At 38.5% G+C, this 16826-nt stretch overlaps 1 protein-coding gene and 1 long non-coding RNA gene across 8 annotated transcripts in view; both read left to right on the forward strand.

Moving 5' to 3' along the window:
• LOC104116668 (protein SEMI-ROLLED LEAF 2) overlaps positions 1–7028 on the forward strand; it is a 38018-nt gene extending 30990 nt beyond the window's left edge. For all 7 annotated transcript variants that reach the window (XM_033661422.2, XM_033661418.2, XM_018777821.3 and 4 more), the window contains one exon: positions 6546–7028. In XM_033661422.2, coding sequence (XP_033517313.1) covers positions 6546–6671 — 126 coding nt within the window. In that variant the 3' untranslated portion in view covers positions 6672–7028. The remainder of the gene's footprint in view (positions 1–6545) is intronic.
• A 1732-nt stretch (positions 7029–8760) lies between these two features.
• LOC138899509 (uncharacterized) lies at positions 8761–12193 on the forward strand. Its single transcript, XR_011411205.1, has 2 exons — positions 8761–9023; positions 11943–12193. It is a non-coding gene; the product is annotated as an uncharacterized lncRNA (long non-coding RNA).
• The last annotated feature ends 4633 nt before the right edge of the window (positions 12194–16826 follow it).

The raw sequence follows: 16826 nt of genomic DNA on the forward strand, positions 1-16826 counted from the left end.
AATTATTCTCTCGATCACTTCACCTTGCTGCATCACCCAATCACCCAGTGATCTCATCACAGACAGTTGACTCCTCTATTCTTGCATCCCAAACAGTGAAAAATCGAGCATCACTGACTATGGAGAACATACAAGGAATGCTCAAGTTTTGGAAGATCTCGACCCAAAGTGTTCTTATTGTAATAACCTTGGACACACTCGTTAGGTGTGTTACCCTTTGTACTGTCGACCATCTAGAAATGCTCATGCTACTCAAACCGAGATTGCAGGACTGCAGTAAGGGACATACAATTGGCACAGGGCGTGAATCACAAGGCCTTTACTAATTGGACTCACTCAATCCCTCCACAACATGTCCAGTTACAGATCCTCTAGACCTAATTCACAGACGTTTAGGATTGTGAGTCGTGTCAGCTTGGAAAACATACCCGAGCTACCTTTCCGCGTAGTGCTGAGAGTCGTGTAGAGATCGTTCTGAGTTGTTTTTTATATTCCAGAGTTTTTGTGCTGAAATAAAAAATTAGTTTGGCATTTCTATTCGCATCTTTCGCAGTAATAATGCCTTAGAATATTTATCCTCTCAGTTTCAGCAGTTTATGACTTTTTAGGGAATTATTTATCAAACGTCTTGCTCGTATACCCCTCAGCAGAATGGGGTAGTAGAGAGAATAGACACCTCATTAAGACTGCTCGCACACTTCTCATTGAGTCCCATGTTCCGCTGCGTTTTTTTGGGCGATTCAGTTCTCACAGTTTGTTATTTGATTAAGCAGATGCCTTCATCTTTCAATTCACCCTTATACTCTCTTCCCCTTTGTGTTTTTGGGAGCACATGTTTTGTTTATAACTTAGCTTCTTGGAAAGATAAGTTAGCTCCTCGTGCTCTGAACTATTTCTTCCTTGGTTATTCCCGAGTTCAAAAGGGATATCGTTGCTACTCACCTGATCTTTGTAGGTACCTTATGTTAGTTGATGTCATATTTTTTGAGTCTCGACCTTACTTTACCTATTTTAACCACTTTGATATATTTGAGGTCTTGCCTATATCAACATTTGAGGAGTTTACTATAGCTCGCCCTACATTTTCAGTCACAAAAGTTTTACCCATACCGACCATTGAGAAATCTAGTGTCACTCCTCCTAGATCCCCGGCCACTGGAAACCACTCTTGACTTATCATCGTCGTCCGCAACATCAGATCCAGCTGATTCACGTCCTGCACCTGACCTTGCTCCTACTGCGAACTTGTCTCCTCCTAGTCCACCAATTGCACTTCAGAAAGGTATACGGTCCACTTAATCCTAATCCACATTATGTGGGTGAGATTTTATCCTTTTTTAAACTGAAACTCAGTTGCTAAAGCTAGCTCCCCTTCATCGTCCTTTTTTATTTGTTTAAGTTATCATCGTCTGTCATCACCCTATTATGCTTTTGTATTTTCTTTGTCCTCTGTTTCAATCCCTAAGTCTACAGGTGAAGCACTGTTTCATCCACGTTGGCGATAAGCTATGAATGACGAGATGTCTCCTTTACATGCGAGTGGTACTTGGGAACTTGTTCCTCTTTCTTCAGGTAAAGCTGTTGTTGGTTGTCGTTATTGGGATGGCCAGATTGATCGGTTTAAGGCCCCCGTCTTGTTGCCTAAAGGTATACTCAGATATTTGAGCTTGATTACAGTGATACTTTCTCTTTCGTGTCTAAAATAACATCAGTCCGTCATCCATGGCTGCTGTTCTCTATTGACCTCTTTATCCGTTGGGCATTAAGAATACTTTTCTTTACGGTGATCTTAAGGATGAAGTTTATATTAAAGCAACCACTTGGTTTTGTTGCTCAAGGTTGCGCCGGTCACTCTATGGTCTAGAACAGTTTCCTCGAGCCTAGTTTGGTAAGTTCAGCTCGGCTATTCCTGAGTTTGGCATGAATCACAGTGAAGCTGATCACTCTGTGTTCTATCGACGTTCTACATCAAATCTTTGTATGTATTTGGAAGTTTTGTTGACGATATTGTTATTACCGGCATTGATCATGATGGAATTACTAAGTTGAAACAACATCTCTTACAGCACTTTCAGACTAAGAATCTGGGTAGATTAAAGTATTTTCTAGGTATTGAGGCCGCTCAGTCTAGGTCAGGTATTGTGATCTCATAACAGAAGTATGCCTTAGACATTCTTGAGAAGACAAGAATGACAGGTTACCCATTGACACTCCTATGGATCTGAAGTTTAAACTTTTGCCAGGATAGAGGGAGCCGCTTAGCGATCTTGCAAGATATAGACAGCTGGTTGGCAAGTTAAATTACCTCATAGTGACTAGACCTGACATTTCCTTTCCTGTGAGTGTTGTGAGTCAGTTATGGATTCTCCTTGTGATAGTCATTGGGACGTAATTGTCCGCATTCATCGATATATAAAATTAGCCCCAGGCAAATGATTATTTTTTGAAGATCGAGGTCATGAGCAGATTGTTGGATACTCAGATGTTGATTGGGTAGGATCACTTTCTAATAGACGTTCTACATCTGGATAGTGTGTTTTAGTAGGAGGAAACTTGGTGTCTTGGAAGAGGAAGAAACAAAATGTGGTTGCTAGGTCTAGTGCAGAAGCAGAATATCGAGCAATGGCTATGGCAACATGTGAGCTAGTCTGGATCAAACAACTGTTGCTCAATGAGTTGAAATTTGGTGAAATCGGCCAGATAAAACTTGTGTATGATAATCAATCTGCCTTTCATATTGCATCAAATCCGGTGTTTCATGAGAGAACTAAATGTCACGCCCCAACCTCGGGGAGCGCGACCGGCGCTCAACCGAGTGAACCCGGTCGAGCAAGCCTACTAAACCTTTCCTACCCGACTCATTCATAATCCAAAAAGGGATCGCATCACCATTTGTAAAACGGGGGGGGAGGGATCAGTTATATAAATATAGAAACGTTGCTAGTTCATTTTTCCTTATATACATTATGCCATAGTTGAGTTCCCAAAATACAACTCGATCTAACAAACCACCCCAACATACATACATGACCCACATAAACGTCTACGGAGCCTCTAAGAGTACAAAAGAGCAACATGACAATGCCGGCAACAAGGCCCCGGCTATACCTCAAAATATGAAAACTTATACAAAAGGACTACATGATCCCCGGGAGAAATAGGGCTCACCAAGACAGCTGTGAGGAGAGAGAGAGAGCACCACCTATCTGCGATCGGCACTATCTGCGATGGCACCACCTACATCCATTCAAAGATGTAGCGCCCCCGGCCAAAGGGACGTTAGTACTGTCGAATAGTACTAGTATGTAAGGCAAACACCAATCTTAGTAGAATGAACAGTGAAACAAAGAGAAGGCAGTCATAATAATCAATAAGAGTTTCATAGAAATACAAAGAAAACACCAAGTAAGGGTCACATAGTTTCCAATTCAATCTTTCCATCTTTTTAGATTAATAATCGTTAGTGCCAAAGCCACAACTCACAACGACACAGGTCTGCGGTCGCATATGCGACCGCATAATGGTTATGCGGTCCGCAAAGTGACCGCAGAAATGGCCCTCAGGGGCCTAAACTTTCGGCTCAGGTATGCGACCAGTATGCGGTCCGCATACTTGTTCTGCGGTCGCATAATGCACCGCAGAACTCCCTCCGTAGAATCCCAAGAGGAATTATGTGACCGATATGCGGTCCGCATATCGATTATGCGGTCGCATAATCGACCGCAAAACTGACCTCAAATTGGCCAAACTTACTGCTTCACTCTGCGGCCATTATGCGGTCCGCAGAAACGCTTTCTTCTGCGAAACATTTTCCTCTAAGTCCGTAGGGTACTGTTCAGTCCAAAAAGTCTGAATCATAGTAACACAGGAATCTATCTTGGCACCACGAAACCCCGAGTTTTTGGTTTAAATTTTTACGGGTCCTTACACTAAAAACATTGAGATTGACTGTCACTTCGTCAGAGAAAAGATACTCTCAGGAGATATTGCTACAAAGTTTGTGAAGTCGAATGATCAGCTTGCAAATATTTTCACCAAGTTCCTCACTGGTCCTCATATTAGTTACATATATAATAAGCTCGATACATATGATTTGTATGCACCAGCTTAGGGGGAGTGTTAAATAGTTATGTAAATAAGTAGAGTCCCACATGGAATAAGAGTAGAGTATGTATTGTGTGTAGACAGACATAAATAAGGCTTATTATATTATAGTTAACACAACAACAACAAAATAGTATAATCCCACTAATAGAGTCTGGGGAGGGTAGTGTGTATGCAGACCTTACCCCTACCCTGGGGTAGAGAGGCTGTTTCCGATAGACTCTCGGCTCCCTCCCTCCAAGAATTCCCTACCTTGCTCTTGGGGTGACTCGAACTCACAACCTCTTGGTTGGAAGTGGAGGGTGCTCATCACTAGAGCAACCCACTCTTGTCTAATTATAGTTAACACATCAATCAATAATATAATTTTCCTATTATTTCTCACAAGTGGTAGCAATCTCACTAGCATTCTTAACTAAGTGATCAATCATATGTATGATCCATAAAGCATAATTCAATTGAAGCAAACCATGGCATGTAATTACTACTACCATCCAAGTTCACTTGTGATAATAGGGGGAGAACTTGAAAGGGAGGAAAAGAGGCTTAGTTTCACCTGTATCTGAGAGTCACCTTTTTTGGGTCATATTGAGGTTTCCAAGGAGTTCTGTTGTTGAGAATTAAAGAGTGGAGTCCTAAAAGCTAGAACAAGTAATTGATACTGCCGGAATACATCTGGAAGTGCCGGAAAAATGAATCTCAGAGATGATATATAACTGGAGAGTGCCCGAACACTGCTGAAGGAGCCGAAAAAGTAATGTCAAATCTGTTTTACCACTATAGATGCCGGAATACCACTTTGAAGCCTCTGAGTTGATGATCTGAAGCAGCACTAGTGAGAAATAGAAGTTGGACCACTTGGGATGAGCCCATGATGGTGATTCGTCTGATGCCGGAGCTAGTGAGAAAACATCGGAATTTGTCTCACGCGCCTGCGCAAGTACGAAGTTCTAGCGAGACTGATCTGACATGGCTGCCGACAATGAGATTTCTAGTGATGGGCTTCTCAGTTTGAGGCCGTCGGAGCCTTGCGATTCTTTTGGGGTGAGAAGTGATGCTTAGAACTAACTCCACACCTCCTAATTGGAATTTCCAATCGGGAGGACTGTGCCTTCTCTGAACAGAGGCTTTTGTCCTTTTTGTGAGGAAAAAAAAGAAAGAAAAAGGATATGAGAATTCTTCTTTGGCTGATGGCTCTGGTTCCATGAAGAAGTAGAGTAATTCAGAATGGAAAGATTAATTATTCCCTCAAGTTTGGTTGGGAATTTATAATAATTGCAAGTTCATACAATTTGGTAAAGTGTATAACTACAAAAAGAAATCAACTAATTAATAGTAAATCATGTACTATCTCAACAGTGACAGTGTTTTGAGTTTTTTTTTTTTTTGAAGAGTGAAGGGTAATTGTTTTGCAATAATTTGGAAAATCACAATGGTTTTTGCGGTGTTGTAAAAACATCGCTTCATCGCTTTAAACGTGAAGCCGCGAGGCGATGGGTAGATAGCTTTTTCATTGTGAGACGAGGCAAGCTGAAGGAAAAGCTCGCTTCTTGGGCAGAAGCGAGAAGCGTGTGCAGCGTATTTGTATTTTAAAAAGTGGATTTAAGAAGAAAAAGAGATTCAGATTTGTATGGAAGTATTTCTCCCCGCTTGGCGCGACTTTCTTCTTCTTTAGCAGCAGCATTTGTGACCTTTTTGTCTTTGGAGGTAAAAAGCATTGAGCGATTTCGAGTAGAATATTGCTACCAATTCAAGTATTTGGGAACTTCAAAAACAAGAAAACTGATACTGGTCTAACCTTAAAAAAAGTTGATTTGGTCTAATTTTCCTTTTCTGGCTATGAAGAATGTGGATTTACTTCTATCTAGTTTTTGATGAATTCTTCTTTTGATAAAGCTGTGAGTTAATCTTTCAATATATCATCATGTTAGGACTTTGTAGAGCTTATATGTATCTTATGGGACGTTATATGCTATATTTAGCTGAAGTAGGAGTACAAAAATTGGAATAGCCTTGATGTCGCTGAATCCAGGTTAGCCAATTTGCGTAAAACTATCTAAACATCTTGGGAGACGAGGTATATTTTCTGGCACCATCTCTATGAAGTACAGAGATTTGCTTCCCTATGCTGAAGGAGGTAGATGTGGATTGTTTCCGTCACACATCAGTGCCCAAGTAAATGTACAGATTAGCTGTACGGAAGATGAAGATCAATGCCCCATTAATGGTTTCTAGTACATCCTTTAACTTTGATAAGTAAGTTGTACAGGTCATAATGTGGAAAAATAGAAGGATCTTCACTGATGCTTTAAGTTTTCCACTTTTTAGCAAGCTGAGTAACGGCAGGGATATTGCTTTATTTATTTCTGTTGTGTTATATGAGGAAGTTTCCATCCTGGTCCTGAAATATTTTAAACTGTTCCTTTTGCTTGTGTTGACAGGATACGGAGCTTCACCAAACTCATTCACAAAACTCTCTCTCATGTTCACGGGAGTATGGACAACAGTCTTTTAGGTTGCCGCCTTCAAGCCCCTATGACAAGTTCTTGAAAGCAGCAGGATGCTGACTGACTTGATGCTTTTACTTACACCTACCTTCTAATACACCTGTAAGTATCATGTTGAACCCAAATCAGTGTCAATTTCTTTTTTCGAGAAACTACTTCACTCTTTACCACTTTCAAAAATAAGTAATTCAATGTGTATAACGTCAAAGTGTGCAAGCTGGAAAACATAATATTACCTTTTTATTAGCAGAAAAGGAAAAGAGAAAAAGAAATGATTGTCTCTAGTCTTTATAGCTTTCTATATCTTTGCTGAACTGGTATGTCTATAAGCGACTAATGGAGACTTTTGCTACATGTTTCATGACGCACTTCCTTTTTTAGTTTGTATAAAAAAAAATTATGGGTGTTTTTTCTTTAGCTTATTCCTTTTAAATAAACTAGTTTTTTCGCACGTTATGTCGAGTTATGTACATGTGATTTTGTAACATAACATTAATATTATTAAATAAATTTTACTTAAAATTTATACATGAGAGAATAAAGTATATGTTCCTATGAATGATTAATGTGGATATTTGCATGATGACTTTTGTCGAGATCATGATTGGGTATTGTTTAAAACCTACAATGAGTAATCAAAGTTTATATATATATATATATATATAATACTTTTAGTTACTTTATTTTATGAGGTACAAACATGTAATGAGATGTATTTTCACCTAATATTCTATTATAGACGATAGCGTCTATGTTCCTTTCATTTGTTTAGGTTATTCTAGCGTGATCAAAACTTTTGGTATTGACATTGATAACCCTTTTGAAAGTAAAATGTCAATTTGGCCGTGTGAGAAACAATTTCATTTGATAAAAATAATAACAAATTTATCTTTAATCAGCCTATATTATTCCCAATCATCACATACATGCAAACAAAATATATGCTTTGCGATCACAGCTTAAAATTTTCTACCATGTCATTCATAGAGACATGACAATAACAAAATCACAGAGGAAAGGCAATTGTTAAATAAATCATAAATTGAGTGAGAACGTGAAGCCTGTTTTATCGTCTCAAAGCTATGCAAGTCTCTTCGAGAAATGACGCAACAAAGCAATTTTCTTACTTAAGTTGGGACACTTTTGATAATAGCAACCTTTCTGTGATGTTGCTTTATAGAAGACCATCTTTGATCTCACAATAATAAGCTTCCCAAATGTGACCATCCCAAGTAGACGGGTCTGGCTTTGAGTCCCAAAGTGATCTATACAATAGGAAAAAAAGGAGTTTTTGAAGTTGAAGGTGAATGTAAAATTGGTTGAATATATTTTTTATTGGAGGAGTATGGCAAAATAAGAAGAATAAAAGATTTAATTAAGGAGAATGACAGCAAGATATAATCAAGGTTGCTGTAGTATTTAAACATGATTTAAAGATAAGGCTTTGTTTTCAATCTTAAAGCCAGCCAATGGTTAACTAATTAGTTACCAAATATAATTAATACACCTTTTAAAACAGTACACAACCCTTCAAAATATTTTCTGTTTTTCTAAATATTTTATATTGTTATTAAATTACTAATACACACAAAAAAATTTGATCCTTTTAAGTCTCTGTCCTTCATTTTTCTCGAAACTAAGACTATAATATAAGAATGAATATCTAACACACCACTGTCCACTTGTATCCGTAGAAAGTAATAGGAATGCAGGAGTACATCCAACGATTAGTGGCGTTGGTCAAAAAGCCATTGCACTTTCTATACTCACAGTCTCATACTCGCATGGAGCATGCATCCACTGTTCACTTAGCATTTGACTTATACCTATGCAATGCAAACTCTTCGGAATGACTTTTACACTTAATACCAGTAACAAATCATCGTGCGTACAAGGACAAAGTAAAAGATTATATTTACGTTTAGTCATCTTGATAGATCGTTCAGATTGTGAATGTCTTGAAACCTCGAAAAATTAAAATTCAGAGTCAATGACCAATCAAATATTATCTAGGCCCCTACACGGGCTCATATATCATAAACTCATCAAAATGAAAACAAAGAGATATGATATAAACACGTATTAGTAATAAATTTAAAAATTTACTGCTAGTATAATAATTTTAGTATTAATGTGAATAACTTAATTAAGTACTCCAACATAGAGGAGTTAGACTATGAGAAAATTGATGCGTAAATGCTAGTGCGTTAGTAAATTAAGAACCTGGAAAGCAAAATTTGAAACTATTGGTGGTCATAGTTTACCTTGAATCTAATAGACTGACTTGTGCATGTTCTAGATTTTAGGTGCTAGGTTTGTCAACTGTCAAGAGTGATCGGTGGCAAGTGGCAACTCTAGATGTGGAAAGACGTGACGTCAACCAATACGATCAATTAGCATCTTTTTAATAGGGTAATATTATCTTTTAATTTTTTGATTGAGAATTTCATACTTTTAATATAATATAGATAGAAGGGTAATATGGTCTTTTTAACTTTTTGATTGAGAGTTTCATGCTTTTAATATATAATATAGATATAAAAAATTAATCATTTTCATTCTTTTTATTGATGGACTTGTTGTCAACTATTGGAAAATTAATTGATATTGAAGGACAAATTTAAATTGTTATTAGGTACAATGTTCGTTATATTAAGTCAACAAAACCAAGTTTAATAAAAATATACACATAAATTTATGTAAATATTAAAACTATAATAATAATAATAAAAAAAATAACGTTTACAATATTACTTGAAGTTGCTAACTTATGAAACCATCAAATTAGGTTTTCAACATTTTTAGTCGAAAAGACATCCTTCCAAATCACTGAAACGTAAAAGAAAACAACTATTGTTTCATTCTATACTTCTAAATTTTGTGTTGCCTTTCAAACAAATGTTAAAAAAAAAAAAAAAGGAAGTCCTTTTCTTTTTCTAGATTACTGAAGTTTTCTATAAAATACGTTATCGAATTATTTCTTGAAACCCAAATGTAGTTCTAGTTTTTAGTAATTAATTTCACTATATTTTTTAACAAGACTTTTGGAACAGTAAATCTAGTTTGCTATTGTGTGACACTATTTAACTCATTTTAACTTATTAAAATACCATCCAAAGAATAGAAATATAACAAAATTTCAAGAGAAAACTATCCTCTATAGCCCCTCAAAATTTTAATAGCCCATATTTTTCTCCCATGGACACGAAATGGCCCTCCGGCCCAAACATATTACATATGATAGTCCGAAATGTCTATTTTGTATATTATTTTGTATAGTGACAGTCTATTTTGTATATTTTTTGTATAGTGACAGTCTATTTTGTATATTTTTTGTATAGTGACAGTGTATTTAGTATATTTTCTTGTATAGTGATAATCTATTTTGTATAGTGACAAACTATTGTATATAAATTGTATAGTGACAACCTATTTTGTATATATTTTGTATAGTGACAGTCTATTGTATATAAATTGTATAGTGACAGTTTATTTAGTATATTTTTTGTATAGTGACAGTCTATTTTGTCTATTTTTTGTATATAAATTAGTATAATTGAAGGCTAAATATACTCAATCAAATACCACAAAGAATAAATTAGAATTTATCAATAATTAAGGGATTAATAGTGCAAATTTCCCAAATATTTTATTAGTTAACTGAATAATTTTGATTTTTTAACCAAATAATAAATATTAATTTCGAATAGTATATATTCCCTCTATTTGGAGCATTCTTGAAGAAGAATTTTTTTTATGGGAACGCCCACTGTTTATGTAAGCAAAGAGAGAACAGTGGGCAGAGATTCAATTATACAAGAACAAAAAAGTGATATGACAATGGTCGTTAGGTGAAGGAGGTCCCCTAGGGAGTGGATCACGATGAATGGCGTTGATTGGTGGTTCAATACGGAGGCGGCGCTTGCGACAACGGCGTTTGGCAACGGCTTCTTCGGCTTAGGAAAATGCGTATGATCGCTGAGGGAGAAGGAAGTTAGGGTTTTGAGGAGGTGGTGGTTGTGGTGTTGGGTGAGGATGAACGGATGGTGTGATTTGAATTCTGACAGCGGCGGAGGAACGACGGAGAGAGCGGAGGAGGATGGCATATAGAGGGGGAAGAGTGGCAGTGGTCTTGGGCTAACCCTTTAATTAGTTTTGGGCTGTTAATTGTATGGTTTATTTTGTGGCTACCTATGGTTATTAGTTTTTTCCGGATGGCTACAAATGAAGTTTGCTCAAATTCCAATATAAAATACCATAAAATCACCATTCAATCATGTTATCCTTTTTCAGATTTCTTTTTTTAATAGCTCAAACAGGCTAAGAATAGTTTTAAAAAATACATTAAGATCAGTTTTCGGTTGTAAAAATGACACCAGGTAGCCACTCTAAAGAACTGCTATTTAGAATTTAGCCAGTGCATCCTGAATTTTAGTTTTTCAGTTCAATTTTTCTGGAGAAAAAATTTCTGAGTTGTCCTGAAGTCAAGATTTTTAGTTTAGCATTTCAGGACAAAATAAGTACTGACTAATTACTGAATAACATCCGTGAGAATGACTATCTGTGGGCTTGCTCCCTTATATGTTCATCTTTACTACCGCTTGTGTATTTTGTCTTCTTCTGATATCTTAAATTAATTTTATGGAGCAACAATTTTAATGTGGAAACTTAGAAATACGAACTTGTGTTCTACTCAAAATATTAAATTCATCTTGTAGGATACTAATAATATTCTATTTTAAGCACCATCATATATTTCTTTCAATTGAATTCTTATAAGCAGATACAAATTTACAGAAGGCAAAGTAGAAACAAATGTTATTTTGTTAATAGTAAAGGATGCAGTTGAATTTATTCAGCTACTATGGTTAATTAGATAAATTGAGAACCTAAAGGAAAATACTTATCGATATTTTATTGGAGGAACAAAACACATTTCTATTCCATGACATTTTTGTTTACTTACCGGCCAATTCTGATTCTTCAGTCTTGATTACACTAACCATCTATCATTCTTAATAAGCACTTAAGAATAGATCAGACAGTTCAGACCCACTATACATGTCATTGCACATTTCTTGGCACCATATACAGTTTAAAACTAATGAAGAGTAGACTATTTTGAAGAGAAAAATGAATGACTATTTTATACATATCTGCAAAGAGCAGAATCTATTTAAAGAGAACATAGCAAAAGAAGACCGGGTGATAATGTAGCTGGTCTAAACTTGGAATTCATGTTGTATTTCCAAGTCCTTGCACAGGTGTTTGGTTTTCATATTAGTACTAACGTCCCTTTTTTCGGGTGCGCTGCATCTTTAATGGATGCAGGTGGTTCCACAGCGCAAGGCATTGACCAGTGATAATGGTACACTCTCTTCACTGTTGACTTGGTGAGCCCCACTTCATTTCGGGGTCGTGCATTTTTTGTTTTGTGTGTATTATATTTTGAGGTATAGTCGGAGCCTTGTTGCCGGCACTATCTGTAACACCCCGGAAAATTTCAAAGTACTTAAGTGTAAGGCCTGGTAAAATTTGCAAAAAAAATAATATTTCATGGTGCTGGACTATGCTTACGTGTTTGAGGATCGGCTCGGACCTTTTGGGTTGAACAATGCACAGGAAAGTAAAGGAATTTTTTTGCCGGAAAAGTGTGTTTATGCGGTCCATTATGCGACCGCATAATCACTCCCGGGCCGCATAATGGCCGCAGAAGTGAGCAGGAGAGGGCTATTCTAGAAGCAGCTATGCGGTCGACTATGCAACCGCATAACTGTTATGCGGTGCATTATGCGACCGCATAATGGTTATGCGGACCGCATAGTGACCGCATACACATGTAGTTCTTTTGGCTATTTTGTAACCAATTATGCGACCGATATGCGGTTCGCATAACCATTATGCGATCGCATATGCGACCGCAGAACCTGTTCCGGAGCTTCATTTTTGGGTTTTTAAAACCCGACCCTATTTCGTTAAATACACTCTTTGGGTCATTTTTGAGCTATAATCTGACATTTTAGAGTGAGATAGGGTGCCCTAGAGTGAGAAGGTGTTCTCCAATAATTGTTCTTCAATTCTTGCCCAAGTTTTGAAAGATTGAGAAGGGAAAACTCACTAGGTCTTCATCCTAGAGGTAAGACACCCTAACCCTCAATTTCGAATTTTGTGTAGAAATGGATAATAAGCAAGATAATTTCTGGGCAAGAGGGTTGGTTATTTTACATGCATGTATTATCAAGGGGTGTAGAAAGATTGTTGAGCTAAAAAATAGTAAAGGTTGGGTTGGGGGATGATGGAATCCTCCATAAAAAGATCTTGAAACCTTAATGCACATATAGTGTTTGATAAAATACACAAATGAGCTAGAACCATGATCATCTTCCTAATTTTGGTTTAATTTGTTATATTTCTAAAATAGATTGAAGTTGCTAAGAATTTCGGAACATTTAGAGTGTAAGGAAGCTCAAGTGAGGTATGTTGGCTAAACTCTTCTTTAAGAGTTAAAATTCTCATTATCCTTGTGAGTTCCGAGATGTTGATTATAAATCGAGTATTTCGATAAGTTTTGTGATGAAGATATATGTTCAATTCGTATTTCAAATGCTCTTATCATATTGCATTATAAATTGAGGATGTGTCCCAAACTATAGATTATGTATCCACATGTTATAATTTCTAGTCGTAATTTATGTGAAAGTTATTATGCCAAGTTGTGTTGAGATTGTGATTGTGATACACCTCCACCCGCATACATTGGGGTGAGGCGGCATGACCGTTTTGTATGGGGATTATGGTATAGAGAGTGTGATTGTAAAACACCTCCACCCGCATATAAATTGGGGTGAGGCGGCATAGCCGCTATGTGTAGGAATTATGGTATTGTGGGACTGCACCTCCACCCGCTTACATTGGGGTGAGGCGGTACGACCGCTTTGTGTATAGTTTTGGTATTGTTGTGGCACCACCACCCGCATACATTGAGGTGAGGCGGCATAGCCGCTTTGTGTAGGTTCTTGGTACTGTGGTTATATATCCACCCGCATACATTGAGGTGAGGCGGCAGGGCCGCTTGATTTGCGTTGTGGTATTGAACACTGTCTTGATCCTAAATTGAGGTTTGATGTCGATTAAGGCTTTCATTGATATTATGATATTCTTGTTTGTATTATTTGTTCTATTGAGAGGGTGTTTAGTTATACATACTAGTGCTATTCGACGGTACTAACGTCCCTTTTGCCGGGGGCGCTGCATCTTTAAATGGATGCAGGTGGTTGCACAATAGGAGACATTGATCAGTGATAGCAGTACACCTTCTTCCCAGCTGACTTGGTGAGCCCCACTTCATTCCGGGGTCATGTATCTTTTGTACTTTGTGTATTCGGTTTGAGGTATAGCCGGGGCCTTGTTGCCGGTATTATCATTGTACTAATATATAGAGGCTCCGTAGACATAGTGTGGGTTGTGTATTGGTGCTGGGAAAGACAAACTATGTTATGTTGTGGTTGTATTACTTGTCCATTTGAGAGTTTAAAAATGATAAAACTATTGAAAATGAATTGGTATTGTAGACATGAATACATTTTCGTTTAATTAATGATAACATGTATTATCTTTATTCGTGGATGAGTTTGGGTAGAATGAAATCTAACAGGCTTGCTCAGTCGGGTTCATTCGGTTGAGCGCCGGTCGTGCTCCTCTATTTTGGGGCATGACAAACTTGGTATTAGAGCCTAAGGTTTTAAAGTGTCATAGGATGTCTCGGAGCCGTGTCTAATAGAGTCCTTATTATCGGTGTGTTGTCGACCACATCTATAATTAGGATGCTATATAGGCATTTAGGAATAATACCCTTCTTTCATGTTCTTGATCCTACGATAAAGCTTGTTGTAAGATTGTTCCTCTTTTAACTCCTGAGTTGCTCTAATATTCAGTACATGGCGCCTAAAAAGAAGGCAAGAACTGGCCAAAGAGCCAATGTCACCCCAGGAGTGACAGTTGATCGTATAATTGATGATGCGGGTAAGCACCTGAGGAGTGAGAATATTTCTCCAGTTACTACACTGCCTGACTCTACTACAACTGATCAGATCGCACCTGTCCCTATACCTACTGAAGGTGCAACAGTTCCTCCAACTGATATACCAGTTCCACCTCCAGTTCCAGCTTCCGATTCTGGTGTGTCTGATATTGATATTAGGGGAGCCATACAAATATTGACACAGTTAGTGGCTTCTCAGGCCCAGAGATCGAGTTCCAGGGTGAACAAGTTTCTTCAGTTAGATCCTCCAGTGTAAACGGGTGCTGATCCCGAGGAGGACCCCCAGGACTTCATTGATGAGATGCACAAAACTCTCTGGGTTATGCATGCTATAGAGACGGAGGGAGTAGAATTGGCCTCCTACTGCCTGAAAGGGGTGGCCTACTCTTGGTTTGAGTTGTGGGAGGAATCTCGTGAGGAGGGAAGCCCTCCAGCAAGGTGGGGTGAGTTCACATATGCCTTTATGGATCATTTCTTGCCTGCCGAAACTAAGGCATCTCGTGCTGCTTAGTTTGAAAGCCTGAAGCAGGGTAGTATGAATGTGTGGGAGTACCATATGGAGTTTGCACGCCTGTCCAAGTATGCTATTCATATGTTGCCTACTATGGAGGCTAGAGTGCGCCGGTTTGTACAGGACCTTAGCCCCTTCGTTATCAATGAGGCCTCTACAGCTGCCTTGAATTCCGATATGAACTATGGTAAGATGGTGGCATTTTCTCAAGCCACAGAGACCCGCAAATTGAAGAATAGAATGGAGCGTCAGAGTAGCAGCAAGGCCCGGTCCGCGGGCAACTTTGGTGGTTCTTCCGGTGGTGGTAGTGGTAGGTCGGCATTCAGGGGAGCGTCATCAGGACCATACCAATCATTTGCCCAGTCTTCGATGGGTGCACAGTCATCTGGACCCAGTCAGGGCAACATGGGACTCCACCAACAAGGTCGGCCCGACAGAAGGTTTCAGCAGCGGAGGCTTCCATGCCCTAAGTGTAGAAGGATGCACTTTGGGTCCTGCTTTATGGACCTACCAGTATGCTATGGGTGTGGTTTGCGGGGTCACATTCAGAGAGATTGCCGCTCGTCCCGCCGAAATATGGCAGAGGTATGACACAACTAGCCAGTTCTGCAGCTACTACATCCGCAGCACCTCCTCCAGCTCGAGGCACTCCAACACCCATAGGGCGTGGTGTAGCTAGGGGTGGTGCACAAAATTTGGGAGGACCCAACAAATTTTATGCTATGCGGAGACGTTGGGAATCAAAGGCTTCTCCAGATGTTGTCACAAGTATATTGACTGTCCAATATCATGATGTATATGCTCTTATTGATTCCGGTTTCACTTTATCATATGTCACACCTTATGTTGCTAAGGAATTTGGGATAGAACCAGAACAACTTCATGAGCCGTTCTCTATATCTACTCCGATTGGTGAGTCTATTTTGGCCACGCAGGTTTATAGGGATTGGGTTGTCACATTGCGTGGTCGAGACACCGTGGCCGATCTTATTGAATTGAGAATGGTCGATTTTGATGTGATAATGGGGATGGATTGGCTTTACTCTTGTTTTTCCAAGCTTGATTGCCGAACCAGAACTGTTAGGTTCGAATTTCCAAATGAGCCAGTTATTGAGTAGAAGGGTGATGATGTAGTGCCGAGGGGTAGGTTTATTTCTTATCTTAAGGCCACAAAAATAATCATCAAGGGATATAATTACCATTTGGTCCGGGTTACGGACACCGATGCCGAGGCACCTACACTTGAGTCCGTGCCTGTTGTGAATGAATTTCTGGGAGTATTTCCGGATGAACTCCCTGGGATCCCACCAGACATGGAGATTGATTTTGGGATTGATGTGATGCCAGACACACATCCTATATCTATTCCACCCTACAGAATGGCACCTGCAGAATTGAAGGAGCTAAAGGAACAATTGAAAGATTTGTTAGAAAAGGGTTTCATCCGACCTAGTATGTCGCCTTGGGGCGCACCTGTTCTCTTTGTAAGAAAGAAAGATGGGTCACTACGTATGTGTATTGACTATCGGCAGCTTAATAAGGTAACAATCAAAAATAAGTAACCACTGCCAAAGATAGATGACTTGTTTGATCAATTGCAAGGTCCCGGGTACTTCTCTAAAATTGATTTAAGATCCGGGTATAACCAATTGAAGATCAGGGA

This window comes from Nicotiana tomentosiformis, chromosome 9 (assembly GCF_000390325.3).
Source record: "Nicotiana tomentosiformis chromosome 9, ASM39032v3, whole genome shotgun sequence".
Classification (NCBI taxonomy): Eukaryota; Viridiplantae; Streptophyta; class Magnoliopsida; order Solanales; family Solanaceae; genus Nicotiana; species Nicotiana tomentosiformis.